The sequence below is a fragment of the Myxine glutinosa genome, chromosome 3 (genome assembly GCF_964187855.1).
Source record: "Myxine glutinosa chromosome 3, kmMyxGlut1.1, whole genome shotgun sequence".
Taxonomy (NCBI): Eukaryota; Metazoa; Chordata; class Myxini; order Myxiniformes; family Myxinidae; genus Myxine; species Myxine glutinosa.
The window spans coordinates 100136287-100161725 of record NC_136263.1 but is presented as its reverse complement, the minus strand read 5'-3'; the positions used below and the strand labels follow the sequence as shown (position 1 = coordinate 100161725).

The following is a 25439-nucleotide window of genomic DNA, read 5'->3' as shown; positions in this document are numbered from 1 at the left end:
AGCCGTTTTTGTTTCATTTATCCTGCCTGATTGCACCCCTGCCTCCTAACAATTGAGGTGATGTAGCTGGATTTTAAAAACGTTCTGCTCTACATCCTATAGGGGGCACTGCATCAACAGCACAGTCATTCTCAATTCCTGTGTCACAGTCGGAGGAGGCATCGATATGTGTGTTGTCTCTTCAATGGACGTTAAGCTGTTCCTCCTGTCTGCGAGCTTTAGGTGGATGTTATATGCGAAGAGGAGACGAGCCATTACCGGCAACCTGGTCAAATTCCAAATTCCTGCTCTAACCTACAGGGCACGGCACAGCTGTGCTCCCAGAAATGATGCAACCAGCAGCGGCAGGCTGCACACGAAGAAGAAGAATGAATGCATGCTGTTTTTTAATATTTAAAAACTTTGTTGTTTTGTCCTTTTTTTTAAGTTTTATTTTTGGATACATAGTCGAGGCTCGTGGAAGAGCTGAACGTATCAGGACGTAACAGACAAAAGTAGGCCCACAAAACACGTAGCTATGGACGGGGTGGACAAAATGGACACAGAGGATGCCTGCAGTGGACAAGATGGAAAGTTTAATCACAAAATTAAATTCATTTTATTTTCAACATACCGTATATATTTAGCATTTTGGCATCTAAAATAAAGCAGACATACACCGGCGGAACCAAGGCGGAGGTTGCAGGGGGTGCGCACCCCCCCCCCACCCCTCCCTTCGGATTTTCGATAATATTAATATATTCGAACCTAAAGCTATGATTATGAATATCCTGGAACGTCCCTCGTGTCCAGATTTTTTTTGAATAAGGAACGTTCCAGGCGGCTTACCCACGCTCGGAGGTTTTAAATCACGTTTGCTTTATTATAAAACACTCCAAGTGCGACGGTAAAAAAAACCCATGCTTTCAACACATAAATCCACCGTCCAAAGCGAAATCATCAGCAGCAGCCGCTCCAGCGGATATGACGCGAGATCACGTGGTGATGACGCAACACATGGGTTGAGCATGAATGAAACATGGGAATTCTTCCGGATTATTTGTAGTTCATGAGCCTAATTAACTCAGGAGATCATAACAATCATTTCGGTAGAACTACACAAATCAGAAATTCCATATCAGAAAGCTCCAGTAGAACTACAAGCACAGACGCAAACACACAAATATGCACACCCACAAACACGCACACACACAGACAAACGCACACACACAAACACGCACACACAAATATGATCACCCAAAAACACGCACACCCACAAACACAGACAAATACACACACGCACACACACACAAACATGCACACACACAAATATGCACACCCACAAACACGCACACACACAGACAAACGCACACACACAAACACGCACACACAAATATGATCACCCAAAAACACGCACACCCACAAACACAGACAAATACACACACGCACACACACACAAACATGCACACACACAAATATGCACACCCACAAACACGCACACCCACAAACACGCACACACACAGACAAACACAAACACACGCACACACGCACACACACAAACAAACACACACACACACACACAAACACACGCACACACACAAACAAACACACACACGCACACGCACAAACACACACACATAAACAAACACACACACAAACATGCACACACACAAATATGCACACCCACAAACACGCACACTCACACACACGCACACACACATACACACACACACACACACACACAAACAAACACACACATACACACACACACACACACACACACATACACACACACACAAACAAACACACACATACACACACACACACGCACACAAACAAACAAACACGCACGCGCGCACGCACACACACACACACACACAAACAAACACACATACACACACACACAAACAAACACACGCATACACACAAACACACACACACACGTACACAAACAAACACGCACACACACACAAACACACACACACAGACATACCTACAAAATTCATCAATTTATAGCAGAACGAACAGCTGAACAAGTCGTTTCACCAGTTCCTCTATCTGACCATCAGTCATCGCGAATCTGCTGAACTGTTGGACCAGAGAAGAACACAAGGAACTGCAGAAACTTCCAAGAACGCACAAAATGGCGTTTCTGACGATCTTTTTTTAAATTTCCTGGGGAAGGACCCCCAGACCGACCTTCACCCCCGCCCCCAATGGCGCTATGGCTTGGTGCACCCCTCCGTCTCCAATTCTCGTGGATCCGCCCCTCACATCTACTGTATTCCTTTTTCCAACCACAAAACCACAAACAAAATTCCAACCACAAAAGAGAAAAAGAACGGCACTCGGTGGAGAGCATACCTCCGCATGGTTGGCCATATCTCCCAATGGTGAAGAATCACTTTAAAAATTAAATAATTCTCATATCCGAATCCATTTTCAGATATTCACCAAAATCGAATCGGATCGTCCTTGTCAGGCACCCAACCTGTCCACCAAGTTTCGTCCAAATCCGTCCACAACTTTTTGAGATATCCTGCTATGTATCGTTTTTGGCCCTATCTCCCAATGGTGAAGAATCACTTAAACATTCTAGTAGCCGGATCCGAATCCGGATCTTCACCAAAATCGAATCATTTCGTCCTTGTGACATACGCTACATCTCTGCCAAATTTCGTCCGAATCCGTCCACAACGTTTTGAGATATTTTGTTCACAAACGGACAGACAAACAGACAGGGGTGACAACATAACCTCCTCCACCTTTGGTGTCGGAGGTAAAAAGAACACTTCGCCAAACTTGCACTTTCTGCTTTTCACAAATCCATTTCTTGCTCAGTTGCTCCCACTATGACCCACCCACATTGAAAGATTTCTTTAGTTACCCCATTTGAAATAAATTGTATTCATTCTGATTTCTTTTTATTTAGATCATACTTCTTCACACATGTGGAACTGAATGATAACAAAATAATTTAACAATACAAAAAAATTGTTTCATGGTCACACCATTATTAAAATAAATATCCACAAAAAAAAACTTTTCTCATCGAACAATTCTTTAAAACTGAATCCGATCATCTGGCTCAATCAGTCTCTTTGTACAATAAGACATTTTAGACGTGGAACTCACAACTAACACTGTCGATCGCCTTTTTATTAATCACAGCTCAGTCTTACTTGGATTTAGAACACATCTACATTTTATCATTTACAACTGACCTGAGCACATCTACAATTGACCTGAGCACTTCTACAACTGACCATAGCACTTCTACAACTGACCTGAGCACATCTACAACTGACCATAGCACTTCTACAACTGACCTGAGCACATCTACAACTGACCTGAGCACTTCTACAACTGACCTGAGCACTTCTACAACTGACCTGAGCACATCTACAACTGACCTGAGCACTTCTACAACTGACCTGAGCACATCTACAACTGACCTGAGCACTTCTACAACTGACCTGAGCACTTCTACAACTAACCTGAGCACATCTACAACTGACCTGAGCACTTCTACAACTGACCTGAGCACATCTACAACTGAACTGAGCACATCTACAACTGAACTGAGCACATCTACAACTGACCTGAGCACTTCTACAACTGACCTGAGCACTTCTACAACTGACCTGAGCACATCTACAACTGACCTGAGCACTTCTACAACTGACCTGAGCACTTCTACAACTGACCTAAGCACATCTACAATTGACCTGAGCACATCTACAACTAACCTGAGCACTTATACAACTGACCTGAGCACATCTACAATTGACCTGAGCACATCTACAACTAACCTGTGCACATCTACAACTAACCTGAGCACATCTACAACTGACCTGAGCACATCTACAACTGACCTGAGCACATCTACAACTGACCTGAGCACTTCTACAACTGAACTGAGCACATCTACAACTGACCTGAGCACATCTACAACTGACCTGAGCACTTCTACAACTGACCTGAGCACTTCTACAACTGACCGAAGCACATCTACAATTGACCTGAGCACATCTACAACTAACCTAAGCACTTCTACAACTGAACTGAGCACATCTACAACTGACCTGAGCACTTCTACAACTGACCTGAGCACATCTACAATTGACCTGAGCACATCTACAACTAACCTGTGCACATCTACAACTAACCTGAGCACTTCTACAACTGACCTGAGCACTTGTACAACTAACCTGAGCACATCTACAACTGACCTGAGCACTTCTACAATTGACCTGAGCACTTCTACAACTGACCTGAGCACTTCTACAACTGACCTGAGCACTTCTACAACTGACCTGAGCACATCTACAACTGACCTGAGCACTTCTACAACTGACCTGAGCACTTCTACAACTGACCTGAGCACATCTACAACTGACCTGAGCACTTCTACAACTGACCTGAGCACATCTACAACTGACCTGAGCACTTCTACAACTGACCTGAGCACTTCTACAACTGACCGAAGCACATCTACAATTGACCTGAGCACATCTACAACTAACCTAAGCACTTCTACAACTGACCTGAGCACATCTACAATTGACCTGAGCACTTCTACAACTGACCTGAGCACATCTACAACTAACCTAAGCACTTCTACAACTGACCTGAGCACATCTACAATTGACCTGAGCACTTCTACAACTGACCTGAGCACATCTACAACTAACCTAAGCACTTCTACAACTGACCTGAGCACATCTACAATTGACCTGAGCACATCTACAATTGACCTGAGCACATCTACAACTGACCTGAGCACATCTACAATTGACCTGAGCACATCTACAACTGACCTGAGCACATCTACAATTGACCTGAGCACATCTACAATTGACCTGAGCACATCTACAACTGACCTGATCATAAAACCAACAGCATAAAACCAACCACCTTAACCGTTAAGTCACCACCAAGCTTATGTCTGGTGGTCATAGATTAGGAAGTTTGAACCATCTCCAAACAGTCCAGTCTTATTACCTTGAGATTTTCGTGTCGTCGGAGCACTCAAGAACATCTGAGTGGTATTAAATTTTCAGAATGATGAAGACATCAAAATACATGTCCCAGAAATGGTCGTGTACCAGTCACAACGATTTCTATACAGTTGACATTGTCCTACTACAATGTTGTTGGGACAAAAAGTTTGTACGTGCATCAGTTGAATACCTTGATAAACCTGTGAAGTTTCATCAACGCTTGAACCTTTTTATCTCCCATATAAATATAAAGTTCACACAAACCATGAATGGCCATTGTACATTCAGCTGTAGTACCGGAACTGACTTCATATCAGAAACTACCAAACACCAAAGTTTTACATCCAGCTGGCCGATGTTGTGAATTCGAGAACCACATTGCGGACTGTTGCTCGTGCGTCATTTTGCAGCAGTGGAGGTGTCACATGATCAGACATGTCTTAGATTTTGGTGCCTCAACGACTTTACCAGGTGTTGCACCAGTTCCATTTGCAGCTGACATATCTGAAACACGACAGTGGTTTAATCAGTTACATACATCAAAAGGAGAATAAAATCTTGGGAAAAGGAAAGTTGCTTTAAGTTAGTCATTATAATATTCTGACCTTTAGTTTGATTGGGTAAGACTGGGGAGGCACTGTTGCTCTCAAGTGCCTTGCATTTAGCTTCGTACTCGTCAGCGAGGGCTTTCCAGTGGACTCGGTTGTTCTTCAGGCCATCAAACATGGGTGTGATCTCATTGTGGAACCTGGAGAACTCCTGCAGGCCAATGTGAGCAGCATGAAATGTGGGAAGATTCCCTCAACAACCTTCAGCATCCTTTACTGCCACAGCGTAGAAGCTTTATGGGTGTTATTTAAGTAATGAGTTTAAGTAGTTGCCACGTTATCAATATTTCGCAATCATTCGACAAAATAAATAATGAACAAGTAGAGCTACATTCAAAGTATACCACCCCCATGCCAAATAAATAAATAACATATCCTCCAGCGCAATATATTGCCGGGACACCTTAGGCGCCCGGAAATGCTGCCGTGCAGCACATGGAGACAGGATTGGGAAGGAGCGGTGTAGAATAAATTGATCTATGTGGGAAAATTACATGCCCAGACCGGAAATCGAACCCAGGTCCTCTGGAAAACCGTACCAGTGCTCTGCCATCTGAGTTATCTGGGCGACTCTGACTGAGCATGTGATTTTCCCACACATATGATTTCCACTCTCTTTCCATCAATGCTTCCAGGACACTCGCTGCCAACCATAGGAGCAGCAACAGCTTAAACACGAGAGTGTCTTCCTCCAATGGGGGGACAAATCCATGTCCTCTATTACAAGCACCACTGGGGGCGTAGTGAAGCAATTAGATTAATGAACAGGATTAAATAATTAAATTGATGTATGTGGGAAAATTACATACCCAGACCGGGAATCGAACCCAGGTCCGTCTGGAAAACCGTACCAGTGCTCTGCCATCTGTGCAATCTGGGCAACCCTGACTGAGCATGCAATTGTCCCACACATATGATTGCCACTCTCTTTCTGTCAATGCTTCCGGGGCACTCGCTCTGAACACGAGAGTAAGACCCTCTCATAATATGGGTTTTCTTGATTCCCGGTCTGGGCATGTAATTTTCCCACATATATCAATTTAATTATTTAATCCTGCTCATGAATCTAATAGTTGATTGATTAATTGCATAATTTCAATAAATAAATGATTGTAAAATAATTAATTTCTTATTCAATTGGCTAAAAGCATACCAAAACCACCACTATCCAAATCTGTAACTTTTTGAAAATTAATTAAGTAATTAATTGAATAATTAAACAAATAATCGATTAATTGATTAATCAATAAATCACAAACACACTTTACAGCCAAACCACTTGGTCACTGTCATGTCCAAATATCAGCTTCCTTGCTCAAAAGGTGCCTGAGATATTGCGCAGATGAGAAAGGAAATAAATAAGAAATTCATAAATCAATAAAAATTAAGTAATTAATCAATTAATTGATTAATCAAAAAATATATAATACAGTTTTTGCCAAAGCACTTGTTCACTAATGTGTCCAAATTTCAACTTCCTACTTAAAGGAGATATCACCCGGACAAACAAACAAGAGAACAAGAAAAGTGTCGTGCCGAGCACAATACTTGCAAAATACACCCCACCCCAAAAAAAGGTTGCCATGGATACATCAACTTGTCTTTCATTAAGATTAAAATTAACAATCTTAATCAATGCTCAGGTCAATCGGATGAAAATTGATTATTTTATGATTATGATTTTAGAAGTTTGACCTTGAGATGAACTTTGACCCCTTGGCCTTAAAAGTAGTTACTTGCCTAATTCAGTGAGGGACGATGCAATTGCTGTTTAATGTTCAAGTCAATTGGATGAAAATTGACGATTTTTCAGATGAAAATTGACGATTTTTCAGATGAAAATTGATGATTTTTCAGATGAAAATTGATGATTTTTCAGATGAAAATTGATGATTTTTCAGATAAAAATTGATGATTTTTCAGATGAAAATTGATAATTTTTCAGATAAAAATTGATGATTTTTCAGATAAAAATTGATGATTTTTCAGATGAAAATTGATGATTTTTCAGATGAAAATTGATGATTTTTCAGATGAAAATTGATGATTTTTCAGATGAAAATTGACGATTATTCAGATGAAAATTGATGATTTTAGAAGTTTGATCTGAAAAATAGTTGCTTTCCAACTTCATTGATGTAATATGCAATTATTATTCAAATTTGAAATCAATCAGATGGAAAATGAGGATTTTTTCAGACAAAAATTGATGATTTCAGAAGTTTGACGTTACTTTAACTTTTTGACCTCAAATATAGTTGGTTTCCCAATTAAATGACTCGATATGCAAATCCTGTTGAACATTCAAGTCAATAGGATGAAAAATGACGATTTTAGAAATTAGACCTCAAGATGACCTTTGACCTCAAAATCAATAGGATTCTCAGTTGTAACTACCTCTACAACTCAGTAACATTGCATGACAATCGGTTTAGAATTGTGACCTGTCGGCGATTGATTGACAAACATACAGACAGAATAACGTACAAGACCAACCAATGTACGAGTATTTGAAAAATCTTCGATTTTCGCAAATAACAAACAACAAACGGAGTGAAAACTGAGTATTGCCTCATCATCGCCGGGCTCCCTTCATTGCCCAGCGATGACGTCATGCAGCACCTGGAGATGGAATAGGAAGGAGCAGTGTACAAAAGGCAAGGTTGGATCTTTATTCATTTCGTCTGATTTTCAATGTGAAATGCTGTACCTTGTACACGAATGTGCAGACGAAGTCGATGAAGCCGACCTGCAGCTTGGGTAACTCATCAGCTTTGTTTCTGTCCATCATTGGCTGACATTGGTAAAGGTAACCGGGAGGTAATAATGATGACATGGACAGTTCAATCATCATGTTCCATGATATTAAGAAAATGGTTGGACAAGATAAAATAGATTGAGACTGAGACACAAGAAGTGCATTAAGCATTATTATCATATGGTTGTAATTATATTTGATTTTAAATTTATTCCAAAGTAAGTCGCAAAGCAAATTCATCTTTCTGGGCCTTACAATGGGTTGCTGCTGCAAAACAGTGCGCTCAAGATCACCTTGTTCCCAGAACTCAGCAGCCACCAACAGGGCCACCTGCACAGAATGTCGAGTGACCATAATATTAATATGGGCCAATAATACTATTAGACACGATCTATTTATTTCATAGGGTTGGGGGAAGGAAAGGGTGTTGTATTGTATAATTATTATGAATGTTCCTGATCCTATAAGATCACGGTATGTAAGCAGAGTAAAGCCTGGTCCATACCTCAATTGAAGACTAGGTGTTGCAGGCTAAGGGAGAATAGTTCAAATGGTAACCTGTTTGCCTCTGAGCGGTCTGGTCATAGATTTATTACTCTATGTAGTCGATTCAGACAAAAGTTGCCATCCTGATGCAATGTGGGCAGGGGATGTGCATCTCCAAGCATGTCATCCTTTCATTGGGGGTGGAGAGCTGCTCGCCCCACCTGCATTTATATTGTAGGTGTCCCATATCCAAAGAACTTCTCTAAAAGCTTAAGCCACTGTGTTATGTTACCTTGACTATATTACCTGCCAAAATATCAAATGTGAAATTTATATTAACTAGGGCATGCCCGTACTATATATAAGCTAGGACGTGCCCGTACGTGGGTGCCCGTTCCTTGCCAAAAAAAAAAAAAAAAAAAAAATTTGTGTAGGGGTGTGTGTGTGTAAACATCCTAGGGCGTGCCCGTACGTGGGTGCAAAAAAACATGCGTGCAAACAACAACAACAAAAAAAAACTTTGAAACCACGTGGCAGTAACGACCACAGAACCCCCCCCCCCTCTATTTACATGAATGGTTTGGTCCATTCGCAACGACCACAGAACCCCCCCCCTCTATTTACATGCAATGGTTTGGTCCATTCGCAACGCCAAAGCGAACGGCGAACGGCTAAATCGCCATAGCTCGGTAAGTACTTGTCCGATTAATTTCAAACCTTGAAAAGGCACATCCTCGGGTCCCCAGCAATATACCTGGCAAGTTTAAAGTATATCGGACCCGTGGTTGTCGAGAAACAGCGGTCACAGACAAACAAACGTACAAACGTACAAACAAACAAACACACAGAGATTACTGGAATTATAGATAGACTAGGGCATGCCCGTACTATATCTATATCTAAAATTATATCCCCCCCTCTATTTACATGAAATGGTTTGGTTCATGAAATGTTTTGGTCCATTCGCAACGCCAAAGCGAACGGCGAACGCTTTACATGAAATGGTTTGGTGCATGAAATGTTTTGGTCCATTCGCAACGCCAAAGCGAACGGCGAACGGCTTGCGAGTACAGTGACAATCCCCCCGGGGTTTTTATTAGTTTTAAAACATAGTTTAACGCCAACATAGCGCCAACATAGTTTGCAAACGTGAAATAAATGAATACGCTCTCAAATGTGCCATCCGAGGCAGAGTGTGTCCGCCACGTTCGGCACACGCGATAGCTCGCTGCTCTCTGATTGGTTGAATCGTTTTTTGGACATAGCTCGGTAAGTAATTGTCCGATTAATATGAAACCTTGAAAAGGCACATCCTCGGGTCCCCAGCAATATACCTGGCAAGTTTAAAGTATATCGGACCCGTGGTTGTCGAGAAACAGCGGTCACAGACAAACAAACGTACAAACGTACAAACGTACAAACAAACACACAGAGATTACTGGAATTATAGATAGATTACAAAAAGGATGTGGATCAATGAATGCTATGCAGAGAATCTACAGGTTTCCACATGCGTCATCATTAATGTGCTATGGTTATGGTACCGAGGCAGGAAAATCACCGGGCAGTTTGTCATGGTCCACCCATCAGGGTTAGGAGTTGAATCTGCAATAATCAGATAACAACACAGAAGCTCAGGTAGTTGAACCAACCAAAAATCCACAGGAATGTGGATGTTAGTGGCAATGGCAAGAATTGGGGTCAGTACATAGAAAATTATTATTAGGAAAATTATATTATTATTTGTTATTAAATATATTATTAGAATTATATTATTATTTATTATTAAATATATTATTAAATTATATTATTATTTATTATTTATTATTAAATATATTATTAGAATTATATTATTATTTATTATTAAATATATTATTAGAATTATATTATTATTTATTATTAAATATATTATTAAATTATATTATTATTTATTATTAAATATATTATTAGAATTATATTATTATTTATTATTAAATATATTATTAGAATTATATTATTATTTATTATTAAATATATTATTAAATTATATTATTATTTATTATTAAATATATTATTAGAATTATATTATTATTTATTATTAAATATATTATTAGAATTATATTATTATTTATTATTAAATATATTATTAAATTATATTATTATTTATTATTAAATATATTATTAAATTATATTATTATTAATTATTAAATATATTGTTAAATTATATTATTATTATATTATATTAGGAAAATGGGCCAAGTGCCCTACAAACCACCCTGAAGGAAATGTGATCTATGATTTGATAAACAATTTTAAACCAACCCTCGTAATTAGTATTGGGAGGTTAATTGTAATAGATTGCACATACAGCAAATTTTTAATGACCAGTCATAGAATAATGAGCAATCAAATTCTCGATATATAACGAATAACAAATAAATAAAAGCAGGTATACACAGTTCAAGAAAAACATTCCGTTGAGTGAAGATATATGGTGGCAACATTGGAAACCAGATAATCTGCTTCCATCATAATGCAGTCATATACAGAGAGGTGCTACAGGATTGTAGGTGATGCGCACCATAAACATAACTAGAACGGCACTCGGTAGAGCACAAACCTCCGCCAGGCTGAACAGTTTACCTTTTGTATCTCACTAATAGGCCACATCTGGATCCGGACCCTAATCAAAGTCAAATCAGCTTGTTCTTGTCACCTACTCCACTCATACACCAAGTTTTGTCTTCATCTGTCCATGACTTTTTGAAATATCATGCTATATGTCGTTGTTGGGCCGATCACTCAATGGTGAAGAATCACTTTAAAAATAAAAACTCGTATCCGGATCCATATTCGGAGTGTCACCAACATCTAATCAATTTGGCATGTCAGACACCCAACCTGTTCCACCAAGTTTCGTCTAAACTCGTCCACAACATTTGAAGATATCCCGCTCACAGACAGACAGACAAACAGACAGAGGTGAAAACATAACCTCTGTCCACGTTCAGTGACGGAAGTAATAAACAGAAACATAAGATTGAGAAAAGAGGTATGATAATGAGTAAACGGCTTTAAAGATGATAAAAGTACCCATCGGGTCCACTCTTAGAGTTCTACTCAAAATGCAAACAACACTCCAAAACATGCATCACTCAGAAGAAGCACCCAGACAGATAGCACACCAAAACCGGGCCGTTATTGCCCCAAATACATGCTTATACACTGCCGAGCAAACACCAATTCCGGCTTGATACCACCAGCTGTCTACCGGCCTGATACCACCAGCTGTCTACCGGCCTGATACCACCAGCTGTCTACCGGCCTGATACCACCAGCTGTCTACCAGCCTGATACCACCAGCTGTCTACCGGCCTGATACCACCAGCTGTCTACCGGCCTGATACCACCAGCTGTCTACCGGCCTGATACCACCAGCTGTCTACCGGCCTGATACCACCAGCTGTCTACCGGCCTGATACCACCAGCTGTCTACCGGCCTGATACCACCAGCTGTCTACCGGCCTGATACCACCAGCTGTCTACCGGCCTGATACCACCAGCTGTCTACCGGCCTGATACCACCAGCTGTCTACCGGCCTGATACCACCAGCTGTCTACCGGCCTGATACCACCAGCTGTCTACCGGCCTGATACCACCAGCTGTCTACCGGCCTGATACCACCAGCTGTCTACCGGCCTGATACCACCAGCTGTCTACCGGCCTGATACCACCAGCTGTCTACCGGCCTGATACCACCAGCTGTCTACCGGCCTGATACCACCAGCTGTCTACCGGCCTGATACCACCAGCTGTCTACCGGCCTGATACCACCAGCTGTCTACCGGCCTGATACCACCAGCTGTCTACCGGCCTGACACCACCAGCTGTCTACCGGCCTGATACCACCAGCTGTCTACCGGCCTGATACCACTAGCTGTCTACCGGCCTGATACCACCAGCTGTCTACCGGCCTGATACCACCAGCTGTCTACCGACCTGATACCACCAGCTGTCTACCGGCCTGATACCACCAGCTGTCTACCGGCCTGATACCACCAGCTGTCTACCGGCCTGATACCACCAGCTGTCTACCGGCCTGATACCACCAGCTGTCTACCAGCCTGATACCACCAGCTGTCTACCGGCCTGATACCACCAGCTGTCTACCGACCTGATACCACCAGCTGTCTACCGGCCTGATACCACCAGCTGTCTACCGGCCTGATACCACCAGCTGTCTACCGGCCTGATACCACCAGCTGTCTACCGGCCTGATACCACCAGCTGTCTACCAGCCTGATACCACCAGCTGTCTACCGGCCTGATACCACCAGCTGTCTACCGGCCTGATACCACCAGCTGTCTAAGTATCTAAAGTATGAGCACATACACCTTAGATGCTTTGGGGGGAGGGGGAGGGAGTAAGTTGCACAACAGTTACACAAGTAATGTAATGGTTTAGCATTAAATAAACAACCTTACAACATGTTCTTAGGAAAAAGATTTATTGCAGTATTAGGTTTTTGGTGTCTTGCTCATTTAAGGTAGTTCTCTAAGTTACTATGTCATATCATGGTAGTTTGAAACATTAATAAGAGGTGCAGTATCTTCAGGCAAGATTCTCACCTGGCTTTGCACGTGCCACGGCTTGGTGATGGCAGACAGGTCACATGCTGTCATCATCATAGCCCTGAAAGGTCACGCTCCCATGAAGCAGTTTAACTCTTCCCACGAGCAGACAACAATAAATAACATACTTTCACATGATTATTTATTTACATGATTATCTCTTTCTTCGTGGATCAGATGTAATGTATTTCACCGCATCGGCCTCGGTCTCCAACTGTTCACACTGCTCGACAATCTTCTGAAACATGGTTCGCTTCCTGCAAAACAAAATTCAAACATTACATCATTATTGCCAATAAGGGGTAATGATTTTTGGTTTATTTATATATTTTTGTGGTTTGGTATAAGACCCCTAATCGCATCTATATACTGTATATCTGTGCAGTGTCTGTCTTGTCTTGTGTTGTCTTGTCTTGTCTTGTCACTGAACTACTCCCTCAAACTTTTGTGAAATCGTACCAAACTTCTGGTATGCACATATCTCTCCCGTCGGTATGTCTTAAGGGTATTTTGTTTGAAAAATTTTCCAAATTTCTTTTTTTTTGGGGGGGAATCTTTTCGGAAAATAATTTTTTTCAATTTCAATTGTTTATAAAATGTGATATCACGTATATTACAAATACATTTGTGCAAAATAATTGTTTGAATTATGATTGGTTTAAACCATGACAAAACGGCAACTCGGGTACAGTCATTTATCTACATATCTACACATCTGGGCAGTGTCTGTGTAGTCACTTAACGACTCCCTCAAACCTTTGTTTCCGTGGTTGTGAAGTGTTTTTAATAACGTTGTGGTGGTTTTGAATCACGTGGTGGTGAGGTATTTTGAATTATGTGGTGGTGAGGTGTTTTTAAATGACGTGGTGGTGAGGTGTTTTTAAATCATGTGGTGGTGAGGTGTTTTGAATTACGTAATGGTGAGGTGTTTTTAATTATGTGGGGGGTGAGGTGTTTTGAATTAGTTGGTGATGAAGTGTTTTGAATTACGTCGTGGTGAGGTGTTTTGAATTACATGGTGGTAAGGTGTTTTGAATTACGTGGTGGTGAGGTGTTTTAAATTATGTGGTGGTGAGGTGTTTTGAATTACGTGGTGGTGAGGTGTTTTGAATTACGTGGTGGTAAGGTGTTTTGAATTACGTCGTGGTGAGGTGTTTTAAATTATGTGGTGGTGAGGTGTTTTGAATTACGTGGTGGTGAGGTGTTTTGAATTACGTGTGTTTTGAATTACGTGGTGGTAAGGTGTTTTGAATTACGTGGTGGTGAGGTGTTTTAAATTATGTGGTGGTGAGGTGTTTTGAATTACGTGGTGGTGATGTGTTTTGATTTACATGGTGGTAAGGTGTTTTGAATTATGTGGTGGTGAGGTGTTTTAAATTATGTGGTGGTGAGGTGTTTTGAATTACGTGGTGGTGATGTGTTTTGATTTCCATGGTGGTAAGGTGTTTTGAATTACGTGGTGGTGAGGTGTTTTGAATTATGTGGTGGTGAGGTGTTTTGAATTACGTGGTGGTAAGGTGTTTTGAATTACGTGGTGGTGAGGTGTTTTAAATTATGTGGTGGTGAGGTGTTTTGAATTACGTGGTGGTGATGTGTTTTGATTTCCATGGTGGTAAGGTGTTTTGAATTACTTGGTGGTGCGGTGTTTTGAATTATGTGGTGGTGAGGTGTTTTGAATTACTTGGTGGTGCGGTGTTTTGAATTATGTGGTGGTGAGGTGTTTTGAATTACGTGGTGGTGCGGTGTTTTGAATTATGTGGTGGTGAGGTGTTTTAAATTATGTGGTGGTGAGGTGTTTTGAATTACGTGGTGGTGAGGTGTTTTGAATTACGTGGTGGTGCGGTGTTTTGAATTACGTCGTGGTGAGGTGTTTTGAATTATGTGGTGGTGAGGTGTTTTGAATTACGTGGTGGTGCGGTGTTTTGAATTACGTCGTGGTGAGGTGTTTTAAATTATGTGGTGGTGAGGTGTTTTGAATTACGTGGTGGTGAGGTGTTTTGAATTACGTGGTGGTAAGGTGTTTTGAATTACGTGGTGGTGAGGTGTTTTAAATTATGTGGTGGTGAGGTGTTTTGAATTACGTGGTGGTGATGTGTTTTGATTTACATGGTGGTAAGGTGTTTTGAATTATGTGGTGGTGAGGTGTTTTAAATTATGTGGTGGTGAGGTGTTTTGAATTACGTGGTGGTGATGTGTTTTGATTTCCATGGTGGTAAGGTGTTTTGAATTACGTGGTGGTGAGGTGTTTTGAATTATGTGGTGGTGAGGTGTTTTGAATTACGTGGTGGTAAGGTGTTTTGAATTACGTGGTGGTGAGGTGTTTTAAATTATGTGGTGGTGAGGTGTTTTGAATTACGTGGTGGTGATGTGTTTTGATTTCCATGGTGGTAAGGTGTTTTGAATTACTTGGTGGTGCGGTGTTTTGAATTATGTGGTGGTGAGGTGTTTTGAATTACTTGGTGGTGCGGTGTTTTGAATTATGTGGTGGTGAGGTGTTTTGAATTACGTGGTGGTGCGGTGTTTTGAATTATGTGGTGGTGAGGTGTTTTGAATTACGTGGTGGTGAGGTGTAATCATCCCAAACTTCCCGTCTGCCCCTACCCCTCCCATATGTATGTGCTGAGGGGTTCTTTTTTTAATTTTATACATTTTTTCAACCTAAATCTTCAACCTAAATTGCTTATAAAAATGTAATATCACAAGCACGACAAATAAATTTGTGCAAAATAATTGTTTGTATTATGATTGGTGTAAATCATGACAACACAGCAACTCAGGTACAGTCATTATCCTCAGCTAAAATAAGCCCGTTCCTCAGTAACGACGCTTGGTGAGGCGAGCGCAGCGAGCCAAGCCAAGCTAGTATATATATATATGTACTATCAGAAGTACCCGGCATTGAGGGGAGGGGGAGGGGGAGGGGGAAGGGGAGGGGAACGGGGGGGAGGGGAGGAGAGGGGGGAGGGGAGAAGAGGAGGGAGGGGAGGGAGGGGGGAGGGGAGGGGGAGGGGAGAGGAGGGGGAGGGGAGGGGGAGGAGGGGGAGGGAAGGGGGAGGTGGGGGAAGGAGGAGGGTAAGGGTGGAAGGGGGAGGGTAAGGGGGGAAGGGGAGGGGGGAAAGTGGAGGGGGGTAGGGTGTAGGGGGAAGGGAGGGGTTAGGGTGGAGGGGGAAGGGAGGGGGAAGGGGAGGATGGAGGGGGGAGGTGAGGTGTTTTGAATTAGTTGGTGATGAGGTGTTTTGAATTACTTGGTGGTGAGGTTTTTTTAATTATGTGGTGGTGAGGTGTTTTGAATTACATGGTGGTAAGGTGTTTTGAATTACGTGGTGGTGAGGTGTTTTAAATTATGTGGTGGTGTGGTGTTTTGAATTACGTGGTGGTGAGGTGTTTTGAATTACGTGGTGGTAAGGTGTTTTGAATTACGTCGTGGTGAGGTGTTTTAAATTATGTGGTGGTGAGGTGTTTTGAATTACGTGGTGGTGAGGTGTTTTGAATTATGTGGTGGTAAGGTGTTTTGAATTACGTGGTGGTGAGGTGTTTTAAATTATGTGGTGGTGAGGTGTTTTGAATTACGTGGTGGTGATGTGTTTTGAATTATGTGGTGGTGTGGTGTTTTGAATTACGTGGTGGTGAGGTGTTTTGAATTACGTGGTGGTAAGGTGTTTTGAATTACGTCGTGGTGAGGTGTTTTAAATTACGTGGTGGTGAGGTGTTTTGAATTACGTGGTGGTGATGTGTTTTGATTTACATGGTGGTAAGGTGTTTTGAATTACGTGGTGGTGAGGTGTTTTAAATTATGTGGTGGTGAGGTGTTTTGAATTACGTGGTGGTGATGTGTTTTGATTTCCATGGTGGTAAGGTGTTTTGAATTACGTGGTGGTGAGGTGTTTTGAATTATGTGGTGGTGAGGTGTTTTGAATTACGTGGTGGTGAGGTGTAATCATCCAAAACTTCCCGTCTGCCCCTACCCCTCCCATATGTATGTGCTGAGGGGTTCTTTTTTAATTTTATACATTTTTTCAACCTAAATCTTCAACCTAAATTGCTCATAAAAATGTAGTATCACAAACACGACAAATAAATTTGTGCAAAATAATTGTCTATATTATGATTGGTGTAAATCATGACAACACAGCAACTCAGGTACAGTCATTATCCTCAGCTAAAATAAGCCCGTTCCTCAGTAACGACGCTTGGTGAGGCGAGCGCAGCGAGCCAAGCCAAGCTAGTATATATATATATATATATATTTATATATGTACTATCAGAAGTACCCGGCATTGAGGGGAGGGTGAGGGGGAGGGGGAAGGGGAGGGGAACGGGGGGAGGGGAGGAGAGGGGGGAGGGGAGAAGAGGAGGGAGGGGGGAGGGGTGGGGGGAGGGGAGGGAGGGGGAGGTGGGGGAAGGGGAGGAGGAGGGGGAGGGGAGGGGGAGGAAGAGGGGGGAGGGGAGAGGAGGGGGAGGGAGGGGGAGGGGGAGGGGAGGAAGGGGGAGGGGAGGGGGAAAGGGGAGAGGGTAGGGTGGAGGGGGAAGGGAAGGGGTAGGGTGGAGGGGGAAGGGAGGGGGAAGGGGAAGGGGGGGAAGGGGAGGATGGAGGGGGGAGGGGAGGGTGGATGGGGGAGGGGAGGGAGAGGGGAGAGGGGAAGGGGGGGAAGGGGAGGATGGAGGGGGGAGGGGAGGACAGAGGGGGGAGGGGAGGGGAGGTAACATTACATTACACACACACAAACTGTGTTTTATGTTCAATGGTTTGGCGGCGGGGATGGAACATCACGTGATCGCTCCCGAGCGAATCAGCGCACTGCTCTGCCACCGGCTCAGATTCCGTGTATAATATTCCTCGCTGAAAAAAAATCTATGTGAAACATGCTACTATCTCTGCTAAATCATGCTAAATCATGCTAAATGCTAATCATGCTAAAATCTATGCTACTTGCTGTGAGTTTATGGCGGCAAGGAACATCACGTGATCGCTCTGAGCGAATCAGCGCGCTCCTCTGCTACCGGCTCAGATTCCGTGTATAATATTCGTCGCTGAAATGCGCTGAGGTAAAAATATGGTAAAAAAAATATTATGAAATAATTTTTTTTAGGTCGGCCATGTTCTTCCCAGGCTCAATGGCCATGTCCATGCCAAATATAAAGCACGTGAGCCTCTCCGTTTAGGAGTCTATCGGTAACATTACACACTCACACACACACACAAACTGTGTTTTATATATACTAGGGCATGCCCGTACTATATATATATATAAAATTATATCCCCCCCCCCCTCTATTTACATGAAATGGTTTGGTCCAAAGCGAACGGCTTGCGAGTACGGTGACAACCCCCCCCCCCTCTATTTACATGCAATGGTTTGGTCCAAAGCGAACGGCTTCCGGAGTTTGGTAAAGAAATCGCCATCGCGTGCACAAACGCGCAGGAAAGCGAATGAATCGCAAATTCGGTTTTATTAGTTTTAAAACATCGTTTAACGCCAACATAGTTTGCAAACGTGAAATAAATGAATACGCTCTCAAATGTGCCATCCGAGGCAGAGTGTGTCCGCCACGTTCGGCACACGCGATCGTTCGCTGCTCTCTGATTGGTTGAATCGTTTTTTGGACATAGCTCGGTAAGTAATTGTCCGATTAATATGAAACCTTGAAAAGGCACATCCTCGGGTCCCCAGCAATATACCTGGCAAGTTAAAAGTATATCGGACCCGTGGTTGTCGAGAAACAGCGGTCACAGACAAACAGACGTACAAACGTACAAACGTACAGACAGAGATTACTGGAATTATAGATAGATAGATATATATATATATATATATATATATACATATATATATATATATATATGTATGTATATATATATATATATATATATATATATATATATATATATATATATATATATATACAGACTTAGCATTTAATATGGAATTTTTTTTTTTTCTTGACTTGCGTTTACTTTCTGAACTCAGTATATCAATCTGGTGAGTTTCTTTTACGCTTCAGTGATGTCTTTGTTGAAAGAACCATGTCACTGATTGTCTTTCGCACCTAGAAGTCAACAACAGGATTATATCACAGGTGGCGTGGCAAAATGTACGGACAGGTGCATTTGATGATTGGCTTCACAGTCGGGTATACAAGGGTTGTTGCGTTCTGTATTAGTGGAAAACAACTGCTGCACGTCTCCAAAAGTTATTGCCGCTTCCTCTGGAGATGGTCCTTCAACTCGACAATGTGTTTGTCATGGAGTGGTGGCTTTACGAAATTACGGCATGAAACAGCGTGCTATTGCTCGGTAGTATGGCATCACTCAAGGTCAGGTCTCAAAGATCCTGAAACGAAATGCTCAGAGGGGTGTCCCTACTCCAATACCAAGGCCAGGACGTCCCCGCAGAACCACAAGGAGGGATGATCGCCAGCTGCACCGGTTAGTCCGCAATGGCCGTACCAAGTCAGCTAATCGGCTTAGGGCTGAGTGGCAGCAACTGACAAATGTGCCTGTATCCAGAAGGCTAGTCAACCAACGACTGGTTCAAGCAGGCTATCGTGCCAGGCATCCCCTGAGAAAGCCACGCCTGACCAGGCAACACCGCCAGCGCCGATTGCAGTGGGCCAGAGAGCACCGTCAATGGCAGCCAGGACACTGGAATCACGTGATCTTCAGTGACGAGTCTAGATTTCTGGTCTATCGTCAAGATGGCCGCATCCGAGTGTGCAGGCAAGTGCATGAAGCCTACAACAAAGATTGTATAGTGCCAAGAGTCCAAGCTGGAGGTGGTGGGGTGACCGTTTAGGCTGCTTTTCATGCAGGGGGCAAAACTGACCTGGTTGTTCTGAATGGAAACCTGAACCAGTTCAAGTACAGTGTCATTCTGGAAGAAACATTGCTTCCATTTGCTCGTGCAGCCTTTCGAGGAAACTTTGTCTTCCAAGATGACAATGCACGGCCTCATCGTCCTCGCATGATCCAACACTTTCTTGCTGACCGTGGTGTAGAGCATATGGAGTGGCCTGCCATGTCCCCGGATATTAATCCGAAAGAGAACTTGTGGGCAGAATTAATGCGTCAAATCGACCACTTGGAGCAGCAGCCGACCTCTGTGCGTGAATTGCAGCAGGCTATTGTCACTCCATGGCAAGCGATTCCTGTCCAAACCTTGGCAAATCTCGTGAACAGCATGCCTCGACGTGTACGTGCTCTCCTGAATGCTCGTGGGGGTTACACGAAGTACTGAACTGTAATTTTACTGTCCGTAATCCCAGTCGTAATTTAACTTTTGTTTTTGTTTAAAAAAAAAATTTGGCTAATGTGCAAAATAAAGAGATACTTCTGGAAAACGTACAGAAGTTTAACACAGTACTGTCCATGAATTGAGTTCAATATCAGTTTTCATCACTTTCAAGGATCAATTTATTTGTTTCGAAATGTCAAATGTGGTTTTTGTTTCTTTTAAAGGTCACATCAACAAAATCTAAAATAATTTCAACATAATTCCAATGAACTTTTGGTTCTAAGACATCTTGAAAAGTAAGTTCACCCCCATAAAAAAAAAAATTCCATATTAAATGCCAAGTCTGTATATATATCCAGTGTATCCATTGCTTTACAGTATTTTATTTGTTCAGAACAGAAGGTAATACAAAAGATCATGCATTATACAGTGATTTTGCCAATATTCCAACATTTTTAATGCGCTCCAATAGTCCAATACAATTATGTTAAAGTTTAAAGGAAATCCAGACACAAGCACCTGCTTACTTGAAATATAGTGCCAAGTCCGTGGCAATGATGGCGATCTCCATGAGACGAATTACGTTATCGTATTGGCGTCGGTTGAGGTTTTGAAAAATGTTGATACTCTGCATGAGAAACATGTTAAAAAGGTGGTTGGTATTTGTGATGAAGGCTGGCTGCTATCTTGCGAAATAAGATAATTTAAGTGACAGTGAGGACAAAATACACAGGTAAAACATAATCCAAATGAACCATTAATGCCTTTATTTGAATTACACTTTCCCTTCTAAAATCTACCCTAATAGTTATCGGTGTAGTATCAGCACCCGGTTGGAAGGATGGCCTGATCGATCATGAGAACTTGAGCAAGCAAAGTCTAGCAGAGGGCAGCGCTGTGAGGTAAAGCGAGTGCAGGTGGCCGGAGGAGCCAAAAGCCGGAAGGGGTCACTTAGTGCAAGCTCTCGTGGTGAAAGGCAAAAGGCTGGAGGAGAAAGTGGGGCACAAGATGATAGCCAGCACAGGTATATAAACACAGCAGGCAAAGCAAGAGGGAGTACCAGGAGAGTTTGGCAAGACAGGAGGATTTACCATGACCCCTGTCTGCGAAGGAGCAGGTGCCGTGCAAGTCCGCTTGGTGCTGTGGAAAGCCAGAGGCAGAAAGATGACTTCTGAAATTTGGAACGGGCATCCTTGATTTTGATGGTAAGAATTGGGAAGCGCAAGTCGGTGAGGAGTGAAGCACGAGGTGGCAAGCACATTTGAATAAGTTACTCATGGTCAGCATAGTGACCTTGGCGCTATTCACTACCAGTGAGATGCAAGTCTAACATGGATTGCATGAAGCAAGTAGCAGAAAGCTCATCTCTTCGAGGGAATTATGGAAGCCAGTGATGCTGGCCAGTGCAAGTCTGCAACGAGATCTGTGATGCTCGCAGATGCAAGCACAGCTGGGAGAGGAACTCGGGGAGTCATTTTCCATGGCATCAGCCAGTGTGCGGGAAGCACATTGCTGAGTTAGGGTCTCCTGAGAGCCAGCATCCAAAACACCAGCTGGTGCAAAAAGGCTGTGAGGAGCCTACTGCAGCAACCACAAGGGCAGCTGAGAGAGGAATACATACAGACGTGGCCAAAAATATTGGCACCCTTGCACTTTTTTCAAATAACTCACAATTTTATCTTTTAAAAAGTTGAAATTGACAAAAGTATTTGGTCTCCACAATTCTTTATTTCACTGTTATTACAGAACCTTTGGTTTTTTTTTATTCAGAACTTAATATCTCCTTTTAAATCAGAAAATAAAAAGAAATGACATTGACTAAATTATTGACACCCTCGACTTAATATTTGGTTGATGAAGCGAACTCTGACAGCCTTTCACTCACTCACCGCAGGCAGGTTGGTGGTCTTTCTGTCTTCTACCGACTCCTCTCCGGCCTTGCTCCCCCATCTCTCTCTGTGCTCTGTCCCCCAAATATTCCTACAGGTCACACAAGATCTGCCAGCAAGCTTCTTATGATGAAACTGCCAAAATCAAGACTCTCTATTCACCTCCACTCTTTCATTCCTCTTTTCTCCCGCCTCTGGAACAAACTACCTCACTCTCTTCAATCCCACTCCTCCCTCCAGGTCTTCAAAACAACTGTTCACCACCATCTCTTATCTTCCCACATCCAAAACCTTGATCTTTTCTACCCCTGTTAATTCACCCCAGATCCACTTTTCTAAAATACCGACTTCTTTCCTGGAAGTCCGAGCTGTGTCCATGTTGTTTTTACCTCTCCGACCCCCCACCCCATTCCCATGCCTCCTCCCCCAAGCCCTCTCCCTCCCACAGATCTCACGATGTCCCTGCTCTCAAATGTTGTACTTATGTGCTTCCCCCTCTCTCCCCATCTTGTCTCTTGCTCCCTTTAATATGTCTTGTGTGCCGTTTTTTTAATTTTGGCATTAATGTTAGCTCTTACACGATCCTCGATCTTGTATACAAAAAACCCCCCCAAAAACCCCCATAATTGGACAAAATAACTGCAGACAAGCACTTCCTATAGCCATGAATGAGCTTCCGACACCTCTCTACTGGCAGTTTGGCCCACTCTTCTTGTGCAAACTGCTCCAGTTCTCCCAGATTTGAAGGGTGCCTTCTCCCAACTGCCGTTTTCAGATCTCCCCACAGGTGTTCAATGGGATTTATATCTGGACTCATTGCTGGCCACTTCAGAACAGTCCAGCGTTTTGTCTTGAACCATTCCTGGGTATTTTTAAATTGTGTTTGGGGTCATTGTCCTGCTGCAAGACCCATGACCTTCGACGGAGATCCAGCTTTCTGACACTGGGTTGAACATTGCTCTCCAAAATGCCTTGGTAATCTCCTGATTTCATGACGCCATGCACACATTCAAGACACCCAGTGCCAGAGGTAGCACAGCAACCCCAAAACATCACTAAACCTCCTCCATGTTTGACTGTACGAAGGTGTTCTTTACTTGAAAGGCTTTGTTTTGTTTTCTGTAAACATAGAGACGATGTGCTTTACAAAAAAGCTCTAATTTGTTCTCATATGTCCACAGGACATTCTCCCAGAAGGATTTTGACTTGTTCAGGTGTGTTTTGGCAAACTCCAGTCGGGCTTTCTTACGTCTCTCTCTCAGCAGTGGGGTCCTTCTGGGTCTCCTACTAAGGAACCCCCTTTCATTGAGTTGGCGACGGATGGTGCGAGTTGAAACTGTCGTACCTTGTGTCTGAAGGTCAGCTTGAATCTGTTTGGCAGTTGATCGAGGTGCTTTCTCCACCATTCGAACAATCCTTCGCTGCAATCTTTGATCAAGTTTTCTCTTGCAGCCACATCCAGGGAGGTTGGTGACAGGGACATGGGCCTTAAACTTCCTGGTAACATTGCATATGGTGGACACGGGAACATCAAGGTCTCTGGAGATGGACTTGTAGCCTTGAGATTGTCCATGTTTGGCTACAATCTTGTGTCTGACCTCCTCAGACAATTCTGTGGTTTTCTTTCTTTTCTCCATGCTCATTGGCACCAATTTGATTCATATAGCTGCATGAAGAAGTAAATATATTTTATTTGCCAGATGTAGGGCGCCCCTTTATATGAACTTTTCTAGAGCATTACTTGCAGGCAAAGGTTCCTCCTTAGAACACAAGAGTAGTCCAGCATGCACACAATATTTTTGGAAGCCGCTTATTTTGTATTGCTTCGTCTTTTCTAGAAGCTATGGAATGCCCCTTATTTTCTATACTTTGCCACATGGCACATACCCTAATATAAAGGGGCCTTTTCTATGCCCCTGGCATTTTACCCAAGAATAGGTATTAGTCACGTCTACGACCCCACGCCAACTCCAAACAACAACTTCAAATGCCAACTCCAAACGGTTCAACTCCAAACCCAAACGCATCTGGCACAAACCGTACATGTCGAGGCAGACCGCTTTGAGGATGACTGTGCTTGAAGCAATTCAGGACAAAGCTAAACATGAGTGGAGATGTGCTTTGTATTTCGAATGAGGTCTAAATCACGTCGGTTATTAATATTAGAATTACTCTAATTTACTCCTCCAGAAGATTCCATTCAATACCAGACTGTTGGTGTTGGAGTGCAACATCAGACTGGAGTCCAACAGTGCGCAATTTCCTTAATGAACAATTCAATGATGTATGGATTGGGCATGACCGTCTCATTCTATGGCCACCACGTTCGCCAGACGTAGCCGATATTGCGGATATGAGGAAGAGGATTCTGGCTGCATTTGAACGCATAAAACCAGGAATGCTAAACCGGGCCTGGAAGGAGATTGATTATCCCTTCAACATGTTACCTGTGATAAGGCGTACTCATGTCGAAGTGTACTGATGATGATAAATAATGATCTTGACAAATCTCGACACTAAAACTTTGAGAAATGTTTTTTCCATATGCAGAAAATCACATCGACATGTCCCATTTCTTTCTTTTTTTTATTACGGATTGAATTTGAAACGGTAATTGGTGGATACCCTGTTTGGCCTTAAGTGCCTTGGTGTAAGGAATTGTCTTTTTACTTAGCATTGATCCTATCAATACCTCATCAGTGAGCAAGGTCTTGCTGTAGTCGAGGTGGTGTCTTTCAAGGATGGAGGTACCATGCAGCTTCGCCAATGGAGATTGAGACCTTCGAAGAAATACAGCAAAGATAAAGAATACTTTCATTATCACCAATAAAATACGCAGAGAATTATTATGTAAGCAAATTTGATTTTCATA

General features: G+C 42.6%; 2 protein-coding genes across 2 annotated transcripts in view; both read right to left on the bottom strand.

Moving 5' to 3' along the window:
* LOC137423330 (rod cGMP-specific 3',5'-cyclic phosphodiesterase subunit beta-like) overlaps window positions 1-25439 on the bottom strand; it is a 99162-nt gene that overhangs the window by 14508 nt on the left and 59215 nt on the right. Inside the window, exons 15-16 of the mRNA XM_068110359.2 lie at window positions 25260-25347; window positions 21206-21306 (exon numbers count right to left, since the gene is read on the bottom strand). Of these exons, the coding sequence (XP_067966460.2) occupies window positions 21206-21306; window positions 25260-25347 (189 nt within the window). The remainder of the gene's footprint in view (window positions 1-21205; window positions 21307-25259; window positions 25348-25439) is intronic.
* LOC144891345 (rod cGMP-specific 3',5'-cyclic phosphodiesterase subunit alpha-like) lies at window positions 5346-13503 on the bottom strand. Its single transcript, XM_078774320.1, has 5 exons — window positions 13444-13503; window positions 8604-8678; window positions 8301-8384; window positions 5588-5741; window positions 5346-5486 (listed from the first exon to the last, which is right to left on the bottom strand). Exons 1-5 carry the CDS (start codon window positions 13501-13503, stop codon window positions 5404-5406), a joined length of 456 nt encoding a protein of 151 aa, XP_078630446.1. The 3' UTR covers window positions 5346-5403.

Coding starts and splice junctions, on each gene's coding strand:
- LOC144891345 (XM_078774320.1), bottom strand. CDS start 13,503: ATGATGATGACAGCATGTGACCTGTCTGCCATCACCAAGCCGTGGCAC. Junction 8,385..8,603: donor TTTTGCAGCAGCAACCCATT/GTAAGGCCCAGA, acceptor TACCAATGTCAG/CCAATGATGGACAGAAACAA. Junction 5,487..5,587: donor CTTACCCAATCAAACTAAAG/GTCAGAATATTA, acceptor GTCGTGTTTCAG/ATATGTCAGCTGCAAATGGA.